Source organism: Neodiprion pinetum, chromosome 1, assembly GCF_021155775.2.
Source record: "Neodiprion pinetum isolate iyNeoPine1 chromosome 1, iyNeoPine1.2, whole genome shotgun sequence".
In the NCBI taxonomy this organism is placed as follows: Eukaryota; Metazoa; Arthropoda; class Insecta; order Hymenoptera; family Diprionidae; genus Neodiprion; species Neodiprion pinetum.
In genome coordinates this window covers 32,849,069-32,865,502 of record NC_060232.1, presented here as the reverse complement: position 1 = coordinate 32,865,502, position 16,434 = coordinate 32,849,069, and the positions used below count along the sequence as shown (strand labels likewise).

At 37.8% G+C, this 16,434-nt stretch overlaps 2 protein-coding genes across 8 annotated transcripts in view; both read left to right on the top strand.

Moving 5' to 3' along the window:
* Positions 1 to 4,939, top strand: part of LOC124224635 (protein 5NUC) — a 58,777-nt gene extending 53,838 nt beyond the window's left edge. For 5 of the 6 annotated variants that reach the window (XM_046636622.2, XM_046636620.2, XM_046636618.2 and 2 more), the window contains 8 exons: positions 1,077 to 1,308; positions 2,120 to 2,522; positions 2,716 to 2,912; positions 2,976 to 3,140; positions 3,216 to 3,320; positions 3,431 to 3,598; positions 3,666 to 3,855; positions 4,049 to 4,939. In XM_046636622.2, the coding sequence (XP_046492578.1) occupies positions 1,077 to 1,308; positions 2,120 to 2,522; positions 2,716 to 2,912; positions 2,976 to 3,140; positions 3,216 to 3,320; positions 3,431 to 3,598; positions 3,666 to 3,855; positions 4,049 to 4,236 (1,648 nt within the window). In that variant the 3' untranslated portion in view covers positions 4,237 to 4,939. Of the gene's footprint in view, positions 1 to 191; positions 344 to 1,076; positions 1,309 to 2,119; positions 2,523 to 2,715; positions 2,913 to 2,975; positions 3,141 to 3,215; positions 3,321 to 3,430; positions 3,599 to 3,665; positions 3,856 to 4,048 lie in introns of those variants that run through there. The other variant, XM_046636619.2, reaches the window with a different exon arrangement.
* Positions 4,940 to 5,414: 475 nt separating this feature from the next.
* Positions 5,415 to 16,418, top strand: LOC124223805 (uncharacterized). Of its 2 annotated transcripts, XM_046636113.2 has the most exons (7): positions 5,415 to 5,744; positions 6,684 to 6,729; positions 7,837 to 8,067; positions 8,414 to 10,426; positions 10,595 to 11,147; positions 11,238 to 11,469; positions 11,832 to 16,418. In XM_046636113.2, exons 1-7 carry the CDS (start codon positions 5,688 to 5,690, stop codon positions 11,838 to 11,840), a joined length of 3,141 nt encoding a protein of 1,046 aa, XP_046492069.1. In that variant the 5' UTR covers positions 5,415 to 5,687; the 3' UTR covers positions 11,841 to 16,418. The 2 variants fall into 2 exon arrangements, with proteins under 2 accessions (XP_046492069.1, XP_046492062.1); XM_046636106.2 differs by having other exon boundaries at positions 8,414 to 11,147.
* Positions 16,419 to 16,434: the final 16 nt, after the last annotated feature.

Here is a 16,434-nt window from a genome sequence, read left to right as displayed (position 1 = left end):
GCAACCGCAATAAGCGGCTGATACCTAACGGGATGGTCGCGCTCGTCGCCAATTCATTTCGAAATCTCTCCCTTCCCGAGCTCCAGTTTTACGGGATTCGCGGTCACGTTGAGTTTTATCACTGTCGTTAAACTGCTCTCGAAGAAGCTGCTCACGGTGGTTCCCAGTTGCTCGGTGGGTTTTGAATTGTAATGCGGTGCCGCTGTGTCTGCTCAGCAGCCGTACTGCTGGTCTTCTTCGGGGTGGCCGTCGCCAGTCCTGTGCAGGGGACGATCGCCGGTACCCGCGATGCAGAGGGTGGTTTTCACCTGCAGGTTCTCCATACGAACGACATGCACTCGAGGTAAGAGGGGACCGACCGACCATTCAGCTCTGATTTAACAGCAAAGACGATGTTCGAGATACACGCGACAAACCGCGTGACAAATAACATACATGCCCGGCACATCGTAGGTATAGTACTAACTACATCGCTATTTATAGTTGTATAACTCAGAGAACCTAAGAGCTCTGCTATTAGTAGATCATCTAATTATAAAACTCAAGTTTCTGACAAGTAGAAGAAAAAGTGTCTCGGTAATTTCGAAAGATCATCATTTTCGGGGTTAGTACTGCTCAGATTTTGACTGTACGTCGTACTTCTTGACCTCTGGCCGTTAATTCATGCGTATTTCGCGACGATTGAGTCAGAACACTGTAATACTAAATCGTAGTAAATTCTACCAATTTTTCATGGTAACAGAGTCTCAAAACAGCCCTCGTGTATCGTATGAAACAATCGAGAGCTATAGATAGTTTTCATAGCCAACCATTAAGTTAACCCGAAATATCATTATACTGGTAATAACTGTGCGTGGCCATCAAATCTCATAATAGGGAAACTGATGTAAATTCCGGTGAACGTCGAGAGTCTAAAAGTAGGCGGTATATTCGCGGAATAGTTTAATTTTAAAAAAGATCAACCGTGTACCTCGCAGAACGGCCGATTCAAGAAGTTACCGAATTTATGTGCAAACACAAAACGAAACGCAGAATTTATGGTGGCGTAATGGTAACCCGATATTCTGTTTACGCAGGTTCGAACAGACCTCAACGTTATTCGGCACGTGCAGCGATGCGGACGCAGCGAACAACGAATGCATCGGAGGTTTCGGCCGAGTAGCGACAGTGGTCAGAAGTGCTCGAGCTGGAAGTGTCCCGACACTCTACCTGGATGCCGGAGACACGTACCAAGGCAGCATCTGGTTCATTGTTCATCGATGGAAAATTGTCGCGAGATTCTTGAACCTTCTGAACCCAGACGCAATGGTGAGCTATCTGCGACGATCGCTTGTCTCAGATCTATGAAAAGCTACAACTGCTAGCACGCTACTGCATCTCCACGTTGGTTTTTATTTTGCAAACGATAACCGTTATCACAGGATTCAATTGAGATATCACTGTAATCCAAACACGACGTATTTCGTGTGATAAGTGGTTGTAGAACATCGCTCAATTCTTGTAACGCTACCAAAGAAATTGCTACGTGACATGGGTGTTACACATCTCGTGTATTCTCACTAAATATGCGTGTTCAAATGCGATACCCTCTTGATAAGACTTGATAGATGGTATACAATTTCAATTTGAGCTGTTTGCGGTACCCGAAAAGATAATTAGAACACGTATTTTAGTGTCAGGTATAAAACGGCAGATGTATTTATGGAGAGCGTTATACTAACCAGGGAAGCTATAGCCGTGAAAATTCACGAGGGTCACAATTTGCCACTTGACGACTCGATGACCAGCAATGTATTGTTGACGGAAGTTACAAAAGTACTTGATGACACAAAACTGCGAGATCAACTTTTTAATCGGAATATCAATTACTCGGCCTTAAGATAACTCCGTTTTCAATAATGTCTCGGACTTGACTACGTGTTTAAAGATCGCAAGCAATAATGAGTTGCGCAATAGCAGACTTGTACGAAATTAAATCGACTGATCTGCCCGAACAATGAGAGTATGTAGGAGATATCGGAACGCGGTCTTCGATGTTTTCAAAAATGCTCTGCTGCATGTTACTTGCTCTCCAGCAAAGTGGAAAAGTAGACTCTAGCTTTGACGTTTATATTTACAGTCACTAGGGAACCACGAGTTTGATCAAGGCGTCACTGGGCTGATTCCATTCATCGAAAATGCCACGTTTCCTGTACTCGCGGCAAATTTGAACTTGACAAACGAGCCAGAGCTTGGAGCTACGAAACTTGCCAAGAGTACGGTCATCGATATTAACGGCACCCAAGTTGGAATCATCGGTTATCTGACCCCGGAAACCAAACTCCTCGCGACGACAGACAACGTCATCTTCGATGAGGAGGTCGCGGCGATAACCGAAGAAGCTGCACGACTTAAGGAGAGCGGGGTTAATATCCTAATCGCTCTTGGACACTCTGGGTTCACGATGGACAAGACAATCGCCGCCGAAGTCGAGGACATAGACCTCGTAGTAGGTGGCCATACCAACACATTTCTGTTCAACGGTAAGCCGACTAACTCTTCTAAGTTTTCCTGGTCACGTTACCTGCATAATATCTGTAAGTCATGGATAGCATTATCTAGTTGGACGCTACGTTGATGGACTGTACAGGTTTTCGTATACGTTTCAATCGTCTAAAAATGTTGTGATTGACAGTGCCTGCGTTATAAGTACTAATGTTTTAACTATGTGTCCAGGAACTCAGCCAGATACCGAAGTCCCTGTAGGCTTGTATCCTACAGCTATAACTCAGAGTAGCGGCAAAATAGTCTACGTGGTCCAAGCTTACGCGTACACCAAGTACATCGGAAACTTTTCCGTAACCTTCGACTCCGAAGGTGATCTCACACACATTGAGGGAAATCCCATTCTTCTTGACTCAAGCGTCGAGCAGGTACGAAATAATTAAGTTAATGATCGACGCGGCATTCGATGAATTTGTTTCATTTTTTTCCAGGCTGAAGACGTAGTGGAAGAGTTGGAAAACTGGCGTGCGGCGATCAATAATTTGACAATCACCTATGTCGGAAGTAGTAGCGTCCTTCTTAATGGCGATGCCGACGTCTGCCGTCGCCAAGAGTGTAATATGGGAAATCTAGTGACGGACGCCATGATTGATTACGTAAGTGAGTGGTTTGAACACTTATTTTCTGTCAATTCGGCATCAAATTATCGACCATTTTCTTACTTCTATCAGATCTCCAGGCAGTACAACGGATCTGATGGATGGACGGACGCACCGATTGCTGTCATGAATAGCGGCAGTATCAGAACTTCTATACCCGCTAGTACCGATTCTCAGGTGAGTACAATACAGCAATACGTATCATAATGGCTATACTTCTTTGATAATTTTTAGTATAAAGCGCTTCAGTCGACGCCTAATGCCTACTTCTTGTATTCTCCATCTAGATTTCAATGGCGGATGTTCTTACTGTACTTCCATTCGGTAACCAACCAATCATCGTCACTATGACTGGTGAGGTATTGATATCGATGCTTGAATGGGGTGTTTACTACATGACTGGAGATCCGAATGAAGATGCTAAGGGTGCTTTCCTACAAGTATCCGGAATTCAGGTAACAATTTGATTTACATAAAAATATCGTTATGATCATTCTAACTGTTACGTATTCGTCTACTTAGGTGACTTATGATCTCAGCCAGCCCGTTTACTCCAAAGTGGTTTCCGTCAAAGTTCGCTGTGGCAATTGCAATATTCCTACATACAGTGATCTGAATGAAACAGAAACGTACTCGGTAATTACAAATGACTACATGTATTCAGGTGGCGATGGATTTAGCATGCTGTCTGATTTGGATATGAAAAGAGCAGGTAAGAAATCAATTCCCTCTCTCTTTACCGTTATTTTAAATGGAAAATATTGATCATTCTTTAGGGCTCCCAAAGGTATTGTTTATCTATAGATACGCAAGTGATCTTCTCTCGACAAGACATACTTGCTAAATAAAATAATGTTCTCACTGTTTACGAAATCCGTTACTCAGCTTTTATTATTTTATTGCAGATGATACTCTTGCTGACGTCGTGGCCGAATATTTGACACTACGCAGCCCTGTTTATCCTGCGATTGAGTGGAGGATCACTTTCAGTGAAACGGATACTACGGAACCCAGTGTCGAAAGCGGAGCTTCCTACGTTACTTATACAATCACGACGATCATCTTACCTCTTTTGTTTAAGATGTGCACGTAGGTAAAAATGAGAAAATGATGATCTAGATCAGTCTATATAATGTGAGAAATGAGCTTATTAACACGGTACCCAGAAAAAATCGTAAAGGTCTACTCGCTGATGAGTTATTAAAGTAATGTTGCTCTTCATCCAGGCATGTAAGTATCTGAATTTTTGTAATCGAAGATATTCATCTCTCGCATGCAATGAAAAAAGTATGTCGTATTTGCGATCACTTCAATATTCCAAGAAGAGAGAAACAACCGTAAGTTTTATCTGTCGTATAGGTATAGAAACTTACAATCAGTCAGATCGGTCCTACCCCAGTATTTTATTTTAACTCGTCACCTACTACCGATTGTAGGCTCTTATTCTAGACATTTTTGTGTGTGTGATCATATAGCTTTTTATTTTTATGGTGTAAATAAAGTTTTTATTATCATGCCTAACCATCGGCTATAAATGTAAGTTATTGATTTGAGACATTTATTGAGTATCAAAAGAATTAAAAAATATTACCGACGAGAGACTGTTGCATGGATACATAATTCACGCTATGTTCCATAAGTATACATAGTTATGTCAAAATTAACACTAATAACAGCTACAAACGACCGTCTGGTGTAAAATAATAAATATAATTGTAACGTAAGTTATTTCTTCGGTCTGTATCTAACTGAGATCGCATCTTGTACACGAACTAAATAAATTCAATTACAAATGATTATTTTACAAATAAAAAAAAAGAAAGATTCGGATATTTTGTAAGCTTTCAAGTTGGGAAGATAGCCTGATTCCAATCACTATAGTGTCTCAAACTCTTGACAAAAAAAAAAAAAGTTTTGTTTGGTGATGTTTTTCCTCCGACTAATAAATGAAGTTTTGAAGAAAATAATAACCGCGTATTTCTCCATTTTATCAAAGTTAACTTTCGCTGGTCTTCTTCAATACGCTTTATGCGCTCCATATTTCACCGCCTCGTAAACGTCGTAGGCGTTGATTAAAAAATCGTAATAAGAAGTTATCTAAGCGCCTGCGTGTCGGCAAGCAGCCGCGCACCGTCTTGACGTCATAAAGTATAATGCCTCTACTCGTGTAAATTCGTGTTGGTTCTTTTACAACGCAGATTAGTGGTGCCCTCGCGCAGGGCGTGAGGTGAACTATGAAATCCATGAGCCGAGCTGAGAATCGAGTGCGGCAGTTTTCCAGCCTCCTCGGTGTTGCTTTATGGTGTATCAGTGAGGTACGAGGAAGTGAAAATGGAAGGTCGCTCGGCGACGGGTATGGATTTCGGCAGATGATTAGCGAGCACGTTATCCCCCCCTGTCTAGTAATGAAATGCAAATAAGAACGAAATTCATCATTGTGATCAAACGATGCGGTGTAGTGCGACGGTATTTCGGTGTTAAAAAAAAGTATTCCGGCAGTGAGGGAAGGTGTGCTGGTAATGTAAAGTTTAGTGGTCTTCTACAATGGTGGATAACAATTGCATTATCGAGGGAAACGTCAAGTTTCGGGATGGCAAGAAGGTGAGTTTAGTTTCGTTTGACAATGTTCGGCTTACATGCAAAAATTATCACGCGAACATGTATCGCCTTTAATTCACTCTCACATACGCTCCGCGACGCTTTCGACAAAACAAAGCCACCGAACACAATATATAATCCCAGGGCTATTGTATTTGGGCATTCTATCGTACAGCAGCCTTCGTTATTTGACCTAGTATAATTATTCGGATACGCTTACGTATGAAACTTCGATACAATTCGATACCGCCGGCTGCACATTTCCGATCATTTCATCGATGTTCCAAAAAACAGGCCCAACAAATGATGTTGCATGAAAAGGAGCGAGAGAGACAGAGAGTGAGTGAAAGGCTCCAACCGAACGTTCAAAGTCCGTGTGATTACAATAATGCAGTTTTAAAAACACCTTATCACGATAATAAACATATGCACGTGACTGCTGGAAATAAAAGAGAGATTTTTTTCATACTTGAATTTTATTCCTTTCTCTTCACTCGTAAACGTACATGGGTGAAAAAATGTTTATTACATCATAAACAGATACAGGACCCAGATTACGATGGAAAAGCATATTTACTGCTCTTACTAAGTAAACAAGTCATTGGGTTTAGTGGCCTTGTTTTTTCACATACAGCAAACAGAACGTAAAAAAAATACCAGCTGCAAGTTATTATCTGTGATTAACCACTTGCAGGAAACAATATGAAACTGTACAGTCAAGTGCCTCGTTATCTCTGCCCTGCTTACGCTGAGCTTATCATCTTCTTTTTTTCCTTTTAAATATATTGTGAATTTCACTATGTAAAGTCTTTGTACATTCTTCTTTATCCTTAAGCTCAAAAAATTTTATCCTGTTATTATATATTATGAAAAAAAACTGGCTACAGGGCAAAACTTGATTCAACGAATGATCACTTATTCACAACAATTCCTTATTTTCAGTGGAAGTCAAGGTGGTGCGTCATGAGAAAATTGTCCCCTGTGGCAGGTAATAATATGTCGACATATGTTATGTTGTTTTATCAAATAAATTGAATGTAGAAATATAAAATCTATATTATTAGTAGGGTACATGTGTTTGAAAAGGTTTTAAAGTAATTTCTCACTTTACTTGTTATCACAGTTGCCTTTCTTACTAATATACCAAGTCATCAGCAATTGAAAAAATCCAAAAATTTCACAATAATATCTATGTGTGTATTTATGGATATCTTGAATACTATCTCAGTTGAGAGATAAATCTTTTAGATAACTTAAAAGCCAAAAACAAAAACTCAATATAATCTACTTCTTATTATTCATAAAACCAATTTCAAAATATCTTTGAAATCAGTATATTGGCTTGCATTGTTATCATTAATTTTAAACACTTACAATTAGCTGTTACCACATTGTTTGCAAACAAATGTTTTCATCAGCAAAATATACGCCAGAACAAGCATTGCATAAAATGAAATACTGACATTTGCAGGCCTTAACTTTAGTGATTCTCAATCTTGTGATAAATCCGTTTTTCCTGATTAGAATTGATCACAAAATTTGTCAACTAATTCTTGGTGTAGTTAACAGTGAAAAATCACCTACACCTTAACATTGACAACTATGCACCCTCTTGAAGTATGAATAAAATGCTCAGGAGGAACAGTAATTGACTCATAGAAAACGACTCTTAGAGTTGAATTGAAAAAACAACAAAAGCCCGGCAGCTCTTTGCAGTAATTACTGTATGTGTAACAGTATTGTGTTTTCTTGCAGTAAGCATTCAGTGTAGCCTCATTAGAAGTATAAAGAAAAAGAGAATTATGTGTTTTTAATCAGCCTCTCAGTATGTCTGCTTCATATTTGTGTTACCACAGCAATTCATTCTTTGAATTGGTTTTATCAAAAGTCTTTACAATTTACCGAATGTAATAATTCTCTTTAATAAAGTATGTGTGCATAAGTGAAAATGAATATGTACAATAAGCCTTTATCCTTGAAGTTTGGTATGCAAATATTAATACGTTATTAAATACTAATATCATAATAATCCTTCAATACACTAAGCTGTATAGAGTTTTTACTTAAAATCAGCAACGTATTTTGTATTTTTCAGACTGCTTACACTTGCAACTTTACGGAGATAGCAAAGACCGATACAAACAAGGTCAAACCAAGGCCTCGCTTAGCTTACAACACTTTCTTGGGGTAGAAAGTGGATTTACCCTTGACAAAGAATCTAACACAATTGCCATTATTTGCCAAGATGTTACGGTAGTTCTTGCTTTCGATACTCGTGAGAGACTAATACAGTGGCAAGTCAAGATATCCAACAATTTGGGCGAAGGTTGGTTTCTAATATTACTAAATTAATGTCCTGATACTTTTTTTTTATTCAACATTTACATTTGATAATATATCATTTAACTATTGACATTGCTGTAGCTTTTATGAGTTCTAAATTTTAAGAAGTGGAAAACAAAAACACTTTGGCTATACGTGTTTTGCACTATTCCTTCTCATATTTACGTAGAGTTTGCAAACAAATTACTGACTAGACAAGTGGGATTGTACAAAAGAGAATTGATCACCTTGAGACTTGTCATTGTCAATTTACTATGCAAGAATCTGCCTTTTTTTCATACTGTGTAACTGAAAAAAATTGCATGACGAAGTATACGATTTGTCTTCAGATCAACAATTCCTGATTCTCATCTCCTCGGCACCGACAAAAGCAAAGCTTTTAAGCGGCCCAGCACATATTCACATACAAAATCGTCGCTTCTGTATTACCACTGGAGTACCGCCAAGGCTCGCTGGGGTTTGGGAAATTGCACATCTTCGTCGTTATGGGGTCGTTGAGGGAAGATTTTGTTTTGAGGGAGGCTCAAGATGCGGCCGTGGAGAAGGCCTGCACGTTCTTGTTACAGATCAAGGAGATGACATTATAAAAACCTTGCAATTGGCAGCCGAAGGAAAGCTCAGTACACGAAAAAGACCAACTGCTCGTGAACTTGCAGCATGTGACAGTCCCAGAAGGCAATTTTCTCGATCTGAAACAAGGGTTAGCGATTCCTTTCCATCATTGCTGTATAATACAGGATCCTACGAAGGGCAGTGCGACAACTGCAAAAATGAAGGCTCGCCGTACTGGTCCTCGACTGAAAGCAGGCAGCAGACAGATTTGGACAGTGATTACGGGTGTCGGGATGCTTCCATATCAGAATTACATGATCAACCAGGAGAGTGGCACAGCTGCTCAATTGTCCAAGGAAATAATTCAATGCTTGAAAGATGCTCCAGCTGTATCAGCAAATTGGGAACACTTTCCAAGTCATCTACATCGGGCACAACTTCGACAATGACTCACTCTAGCAGTCCTGCTCCACTTGGGGGTTGTCAGCAACCACTTCGAGCGTTTGACAGACTCTCGCTCTCTTCCTATAGCAGCAGTAGTCATGAAAGTGATTACTCGGTGTCCCAACAGGCAGAGTGCCATTGCGTGTCTAGTAAAGTTTTCCAAACTCAAAACCCGCAGAGCTTTGCTCCTAAGCAGTTAGTCTCTCCTCCCAGACCGCCGAAGCCACATTCTTCGTGTGTTAGAAAAGCTAAGAAGCCTCCGATGCCACTTCCACAACCAGAATATCCTTGTTCTTGCTCAACAAAGCCACCAGCAGTTCAAAACAACATAGCCAATACAACTGGGCCATATGAAAACTATGATGTTCCAAAAACAATAATTCGCCACGCATTGTCTATGGAACGAACTTCGTCCACTGATCAGTATTACGATACGCCTAGAAAAATCAAGGAAATTCTTGCGTTGCCAAAAATGTATGCAAATTACGACACTCCGCTTGTGCCACAAGCAGTTGCTTTACAACAGTGTGGCTGTCCTACCAAGCTGACTTCTCAATCCCCGCGTACATCCGCTTGTCCATGTCACAACGTAATGAGCTGGGCTGGTTTTGTTTTACCTTATTGTCGTCGAGGGGCAGGCATTGTGTTAGATGCCGTGCATCCAGTACGGCTGTCTGGTGAAGGGAAGATGCCGGTTGTGAACGCCAGTGGAGAAATAGCGGTTTATGCAACAAGTGACAAAAGTACTGAAGATGATCATGGTCCTGAAACTGCTAAAGAAAAGTGTGGCTGTCAGAGTGAAAGTACCGGAGTTGATAACAATTATGCAAACATTGAACCGGTAATAGATACGCAACCAGAATCAAAGCAGATAAATTATGCAAATATTGATTTTACCCAATCTTTAGAACACTATGAAAACAGCAAGGATGTTTTAGCCAAAGCAGGAATATCACGAGATGAGGCAGCCAAGTTTTCCGAAGAGTTGAAGGAATCTGAAGCTTCCGAGGTGAATGAAAATACAAAGTTCTGCACCAAATGTGGGCATGCAAAAGATGAAGAGAATGATTACTTGATGATGAACCCAGAGAAAGAAATGCCGAAGAAGCCGTACCCTGGGTACTTAGCGATGCAACCGGCCCACAACGCTTGTTCCAAAGAAGTTTTATCCAGAATTTGTAGCACCGGAAAGAGCAGCAGTAATCCAACTTTGACTGGATCCCAATTAATAGAGGGAAGCAAAAAAAGATCTGAATCTGAATATCGAGTACCTGGATCAGCGATGTTATCTAGTCCCTACCTCAGACGCCGACTCTTGGACTCCGCAAATAGCACAGAGGCTTCTGGTAATATTGGTCTACTAGCAAGGAAGAGATCATATTCTGCAGAATCTGCACATTATACGAATGACGAAAAACTTACTTTGTTCCCTTCAAATCTGACAATTCACAAGTGTTCCAGCGAGGCTGATAAAGAGTTACTGATGAATAAAGATAGACGAACTTTGTGCGTAGATTCAGAGCCGAAACCTTATCACGACAGCGAGGAGACTTCCGCGTCATCTCCTCAGCCGTGTTCAATAAAAATTCGACGCTCATCTTCTGTACCATCAAAGACGGGACATAACCGCGACTCTTCGAGCAGCAACGACTCTGGCGTATCGACTGGCTCTCTGAGTCACAGAGGAACTGAATTTGGGGAATTCGAACTACCCATAATTACTACTAATTCAGCAAGAAGACATTTGATATCAATATCCCACAAAAGTACCCCTCCAGTCTGCTTCCATAACAGTCTACCAAGAAAATCAAAATCCAGTGACCCACTTCGCGAGCTTTCCTTTCAATTTCAAAAACTAAAAATACCAACGAAATCTTCATCTGCCGAAGGAGACATACCTGCCTGTGTTCCCAAAGGCACAAAAGGTTTCAGTAGCCCAGGCGAAGTATCCGCTACACCGTACACAGATTCTCGAAGTACAAGCAGCGGTACATCCGATATGTCTGATTACATCGAAACATTATCTTTGTCCTCGCATTCATCATCAGATACCCCAGACAATCTTAGGTAAGATATACTTGTAGAAGTAAATTTAAACAAGAAAATAGATAAAGTCTATTTGATGTTCAATTTCATTGGACATAACTTTGTCAACAGATTGGGTGGACGTCAGGTGGCCACAACTCTTCGGCCGCGTAGCGGAAAGGAATATTATAAAATAGATCGAAGCATCTTGGTGGAACAAGGCCGTACATTGACAGGGCCAACTTCTAACTATGCCAATATTACACCTGTCCTTGAAAAAAGTGAATCTCCGTCACCGGGATATATGAGCAGCTCGTCATACGATCAGCCGCAACCAGTGCGTGATCACTTTCTCTTTCCTGAGGTAAGTCGAGTACTTTTCAGAGACGAAATTAAGTGCTCAATATAATTTTATTCAGTGTGAGACCAATATTTACAGGAAGTCTAAAATTTTTATGTTGCCCTACGAATACGAGGAATTCATTTGGAACTATGCAAATATTGACAGAACATTTCGTTTAGCTAGATGTCCACTTAATTTCATTCTTTCAATGATGTACATTATTTACTACCCTAAGTATTTTTACAACGCAATTTTACATCCAGGTATTAACTGTCCGAGTGATTACAGTCAACTGACCATTTTAAGTGCTAGCTCTTGTTCGCACAGAAGTTGAATTACTCATCCTGTTTGAAATGGAAGCATTGTTTTTTTCCAAATTACAGCAGGCCTGAAAGCATTGAAACAATTCACAAGGAAGGAGAAGAACCTGAAGTTCCTAGTATTTCCAAACACGGTGGACAAGAGTATTCAAGGTAGAACTAATAACAGAGCTGCAATCGGTGTTCACAACACTTCATACTGAAACCAGGTTTTAATATTTTCATAAACTTTTAAACTTTCCATTACCTCGTACTATTGCCTGCAATTGCGATTTCAAAGATATCAATTTTCTTCTGTCGCTTTGTTATTTATCCACAAGTACTCCTTACTATATGCCAACTAACAGAAGTCGAGCATCTCCCGGCATCGAAGTCATTGTTTAGTTATAAAAGATTCGTATATTATACACGTGGAAGTACAAATTCTATGGTAAATTGATACATATTTGTATATGTCTAGTACTGTTCATTCTCTGAGGGCACCCAGCTGTTTTATTCAAATAGTGCATACGTGAAAACTGTCTTAAGGGAAAAAAAACGTCTAGGTTTATTAAATCCGTCTCAGAACCGATAATCGATAAGCATGATAGTTGAAAAGTTTCAAAGTATGAAATAACAAAGCTTGGTTACAATGTATAGTAAAAATATAATCAATAATATTATATACACTTCCTACAACGATTCAAACAATTTCTAAAATATGCTCAATAACAAATGTAATAATAGTTTAGTGAATATCCTGCCCTAGAGTAAAAGGATAAGGTGGGTGTTGTATACTTTTTATGAGTATACCCTTTTTTGAATAATTTTTATTTTATATAAGTACTTTTATATAGCGTGATATACAGAATGATACAAAAGAATGAAGTTAAAGGCTTTTAAAATTTACACTACTTATGTACTTGATGGATTCGCCTATGGCCTGAAGACAATGGAGATTCCATTGAATATTATTTACAGAATTTATTCGTACTTACTAGCTTATTTTTAACTACTAAATACAAAATATTATAGCCTTTAATAGCTTTCTTTCACAAAATGGTAATTTATATGATAGGTATTTATAGTTTACGGGAAAACTCAAGGTAGCATTATAATGTATAGTTTATAGATTAAACTTTCTGAGCGCCAAGAGCGTATATAAAATATTTATAATATTAAGGCTGCTATCTGATATACGTGCCTCAAATTTTTAAATTGGCATGTACGTCTTTTTTTTTTCTTAGAAGCGTGATTTAAGTTGTGATCATAATTTTCTACCGATTTTCTTTGACTTTTTCGGTTTTCAGATCCACAAGAAATTTCAAAGAATTACATATTTATTTAATTGTTTATAACTTTTAATATATTAATGAAGTAAAATAGTGATGTGTCGCAAACGCTGGGCCGTTATCAGCATCAAATTTTTTAGCGTACTAATAACGAGTTTTTCTGACTACTCGTGCTGAGCTTATGAGTGGTCTAATTAATTATTTCGAACGATTTCAAATCAGCCGTGAATCTCTTTTATCTCGTGTCACGACTCAGTCAAGTTATTTTGTATGACTCAACGTAATTATAGTAAAGGAATCTTGAAATCCAAAACGGCACATTAGAAAACATAGAGTGCAGAGAAGTGTAAGATTGAACATTGAAATTTTGTACCGTTTTTAGGATTAACGCAGGGTATCGGTTTTCTATAATGTAAAAATAATTCCCAACTGAATGCTAAAAATTTTACAGGCAAACAGTTCAGTAGTTTGAAAGAGCAAAACCACAAAGAGCTTTTTCCAATTTTGGATCAATTTTTCTCTTTCAGCTGGACTCTCTAACTTTACTTCTCTATATCTCTAACTAAGCATTTATGTGATATAACATCGCACCTTGATTTACTTCTTTTTCATATTGTAACTTTTTCAATTGATCTCATCCATTTAGATAACTTGCATTTTATGCGAATGCTTTTGAATACTCGCCACCCTTGGTTCTTTCGTTAGTGGAAATTAATTTTTTCAATTTTGCGACATCTTTACGTAGCATTATAATGTTGCCCATAATGCTTAACTCGCTACGTAAAATCATTATAAATGTATTTTAGTACGAAAAATGTACTCATGTCGTAGTTCACGAATAACGTTAATAAATTTGTACACTTGCATGGTGAAAGAACTAATGGAGATGGTGGCGGTAATCACTATTTACTCACTGTAAAACAGTCAGTTGTTTAAACATATCACAATAACCCTTTACGTACCTGTCCCTCCTACTGGTATTTCGTCTTTAGTTATTTGAAGTTTCATTAAACTTTTGGTTGAATCAATCTCGACCAACTCATATTCCATCTGATGTGATACAAAACTGATGCGGTCGTAGATCAGAGCACACATCTGAGTGATACAATATATACATCAAATTGTATGCAACAAAGAATTCTTAGGGTGAACTAATACAGTCTTCTTGTTCTACGAAGGTTCAATTGTAATGAATAGAATTAGCATTTCTTTACAACGATTAGTTTTCGGTACTTACTGTTCTACTAATTATTATACACTTAGATTGGCGCAACGGTAATAAGGTATAAATATCTCTAAGTAAAGATGATGCAAGCAGTTAACAAAAACCGACATTTAGTCATATTTCGTATAGTCTAAGTAGGTAATCCGTAAAGAATTTTACGCAAAAAAAAAATCGCACGGACGTTTAGAATTGCATTGAATAATCATATTTATTTAACTCTGATGACAATGTGGACGCATGTTTCCAGAGAAAGGCAACTGATAAATGTTAGATGTTATTAAATCACAGTTAAAAAAAAAACAGAGAAACAAAAAAAAGTATTCAGACAATCAATTGAAGAAAACTGATGGTCTCTTTGATAATTCTTGCATTACCTTTTCATCGATAATATTAGAAAACTTGAGTACTGGTCAAAATAATGTTCATCACTTGGCAACACATGCAGTGTGGTGAGGTTAGTGCGTTTGTGTGTCAAAAATTTGTGAAACAAATATAAATTATTGTAATGTCACCCAGGTATTGAGGTGTGTACGACGCGTAGATATATATACAATATTGTCATGTGATTAACTGTATTGCGTGAATAGAATTCTATAGAATGTAATCGAAGGAGACGATATTCTCTCAAGTATAGCATATTATATACATATTATTGTCTGTACTGTACGGATTACGAAAAAAACACTGAATTCATGGTTATGTCAAATCGTATTTTGCCAAACATGACTAACAGGACTAGATAAGTAGAAATTCTGTAACGAAATTGTCACACACACACTCCTAGTTTTTCTGACCCCGCTCTGTGACAATGCGTGTAATGAAATTTAAATTAGTCTGTAAGCTTTTATATAACTTTAATTGTAAATTAAAATGGAAATCACTGATGTAGAGACCCATACTAGTCAGAAATTAAGTACTACGGTAGTAATAGTCTATTTTTAATGAATTTGTATCATTTGAAAGCCTGATACACCTAAAGGTCTACAACAATTCTTTAAGTTCCATCAAAAACTGTTGTTTGTTTTTCTTTTATATTCCCTTGAAAACGAATTTTGTTAAATTTGTAGCAATACATTTCCAAACACCATGGCAACCTTTCGACAATCTTGAAAACCCAACGAAAATATTGAAACAAAAACACAGTTGGTAGAATAACCTTTCTATTAAGTGTATCGGCTTTTGAAATTCAACCAACCATATCCAAGAATTACCCAGTTAATCATAATGTAGTAAAAATTCGCGAGTATTCCTTAGTTGCGCTTGAAATTTATGTACATAGTTGCCGAGACTTTGATTGAACATTAATCTTTTTTCTCGATTTACTAGCTTTCTCTCATTTATAAAGAAAACTTCGCTTATCGTTGTAATCTTTAATGTATATTAAATTCACATTTAAAATCCTAGTCGGCAATCAAATGGTACTGTACGGTTTGCAGTGTTACTCTGTATTAATGCAATTTATATACTTTGTAAGATTATAACATGGCGTGCCCATCACATTAAGTAAAGTAAAGAGCCAGCTTAAAGTGGAGTTCGATACTTGAATAACGGGATTAAAGATAAATGAAATAAAAAACAAAACAAAACAGGGTAAAATCTGTGCCATAATTATTCCAAGCATTATGGAAAGCTCTTTGTGAGCCTCATGTCCTTAGAAGTTATGGTAATAATGATGAATCAGATTGATTGATACCTGATAAAATCCAATGCACAAAACTCCACTTTTTTGTAATTGAACCCCGGACTTGTATTTCTTTCTTCGTATCTCGATGCGAATACGGAATTACCATGATAAATGATTTATTGTCGAATCTCCTCGAATAAAAAATCAATTTTTATTACCGTCGAATATATGATTTTATAGATAATTTATTGTAATGTGGGTAAGGATATAGTATTGATGTAGAGGTGTATAGTTTTTAATTTTTATTTACCATGTAATATCGCAAATTCTAATCAGTTATTACGGATGAATTTTAATACGTCGTTCATAGAACCATATACATATACATACCTATCTAAGCTTAATTTTAGGGGTGTCCAAGTGGCTGCTACTTGAAATGATTTATTATATTATATACCGTCTTATTTAACACAGAGTATACTTAGCGAATAGGCATTAAATAAATCGAATAAATTGTATTATGTATATTATTGACCAGAGAATTTA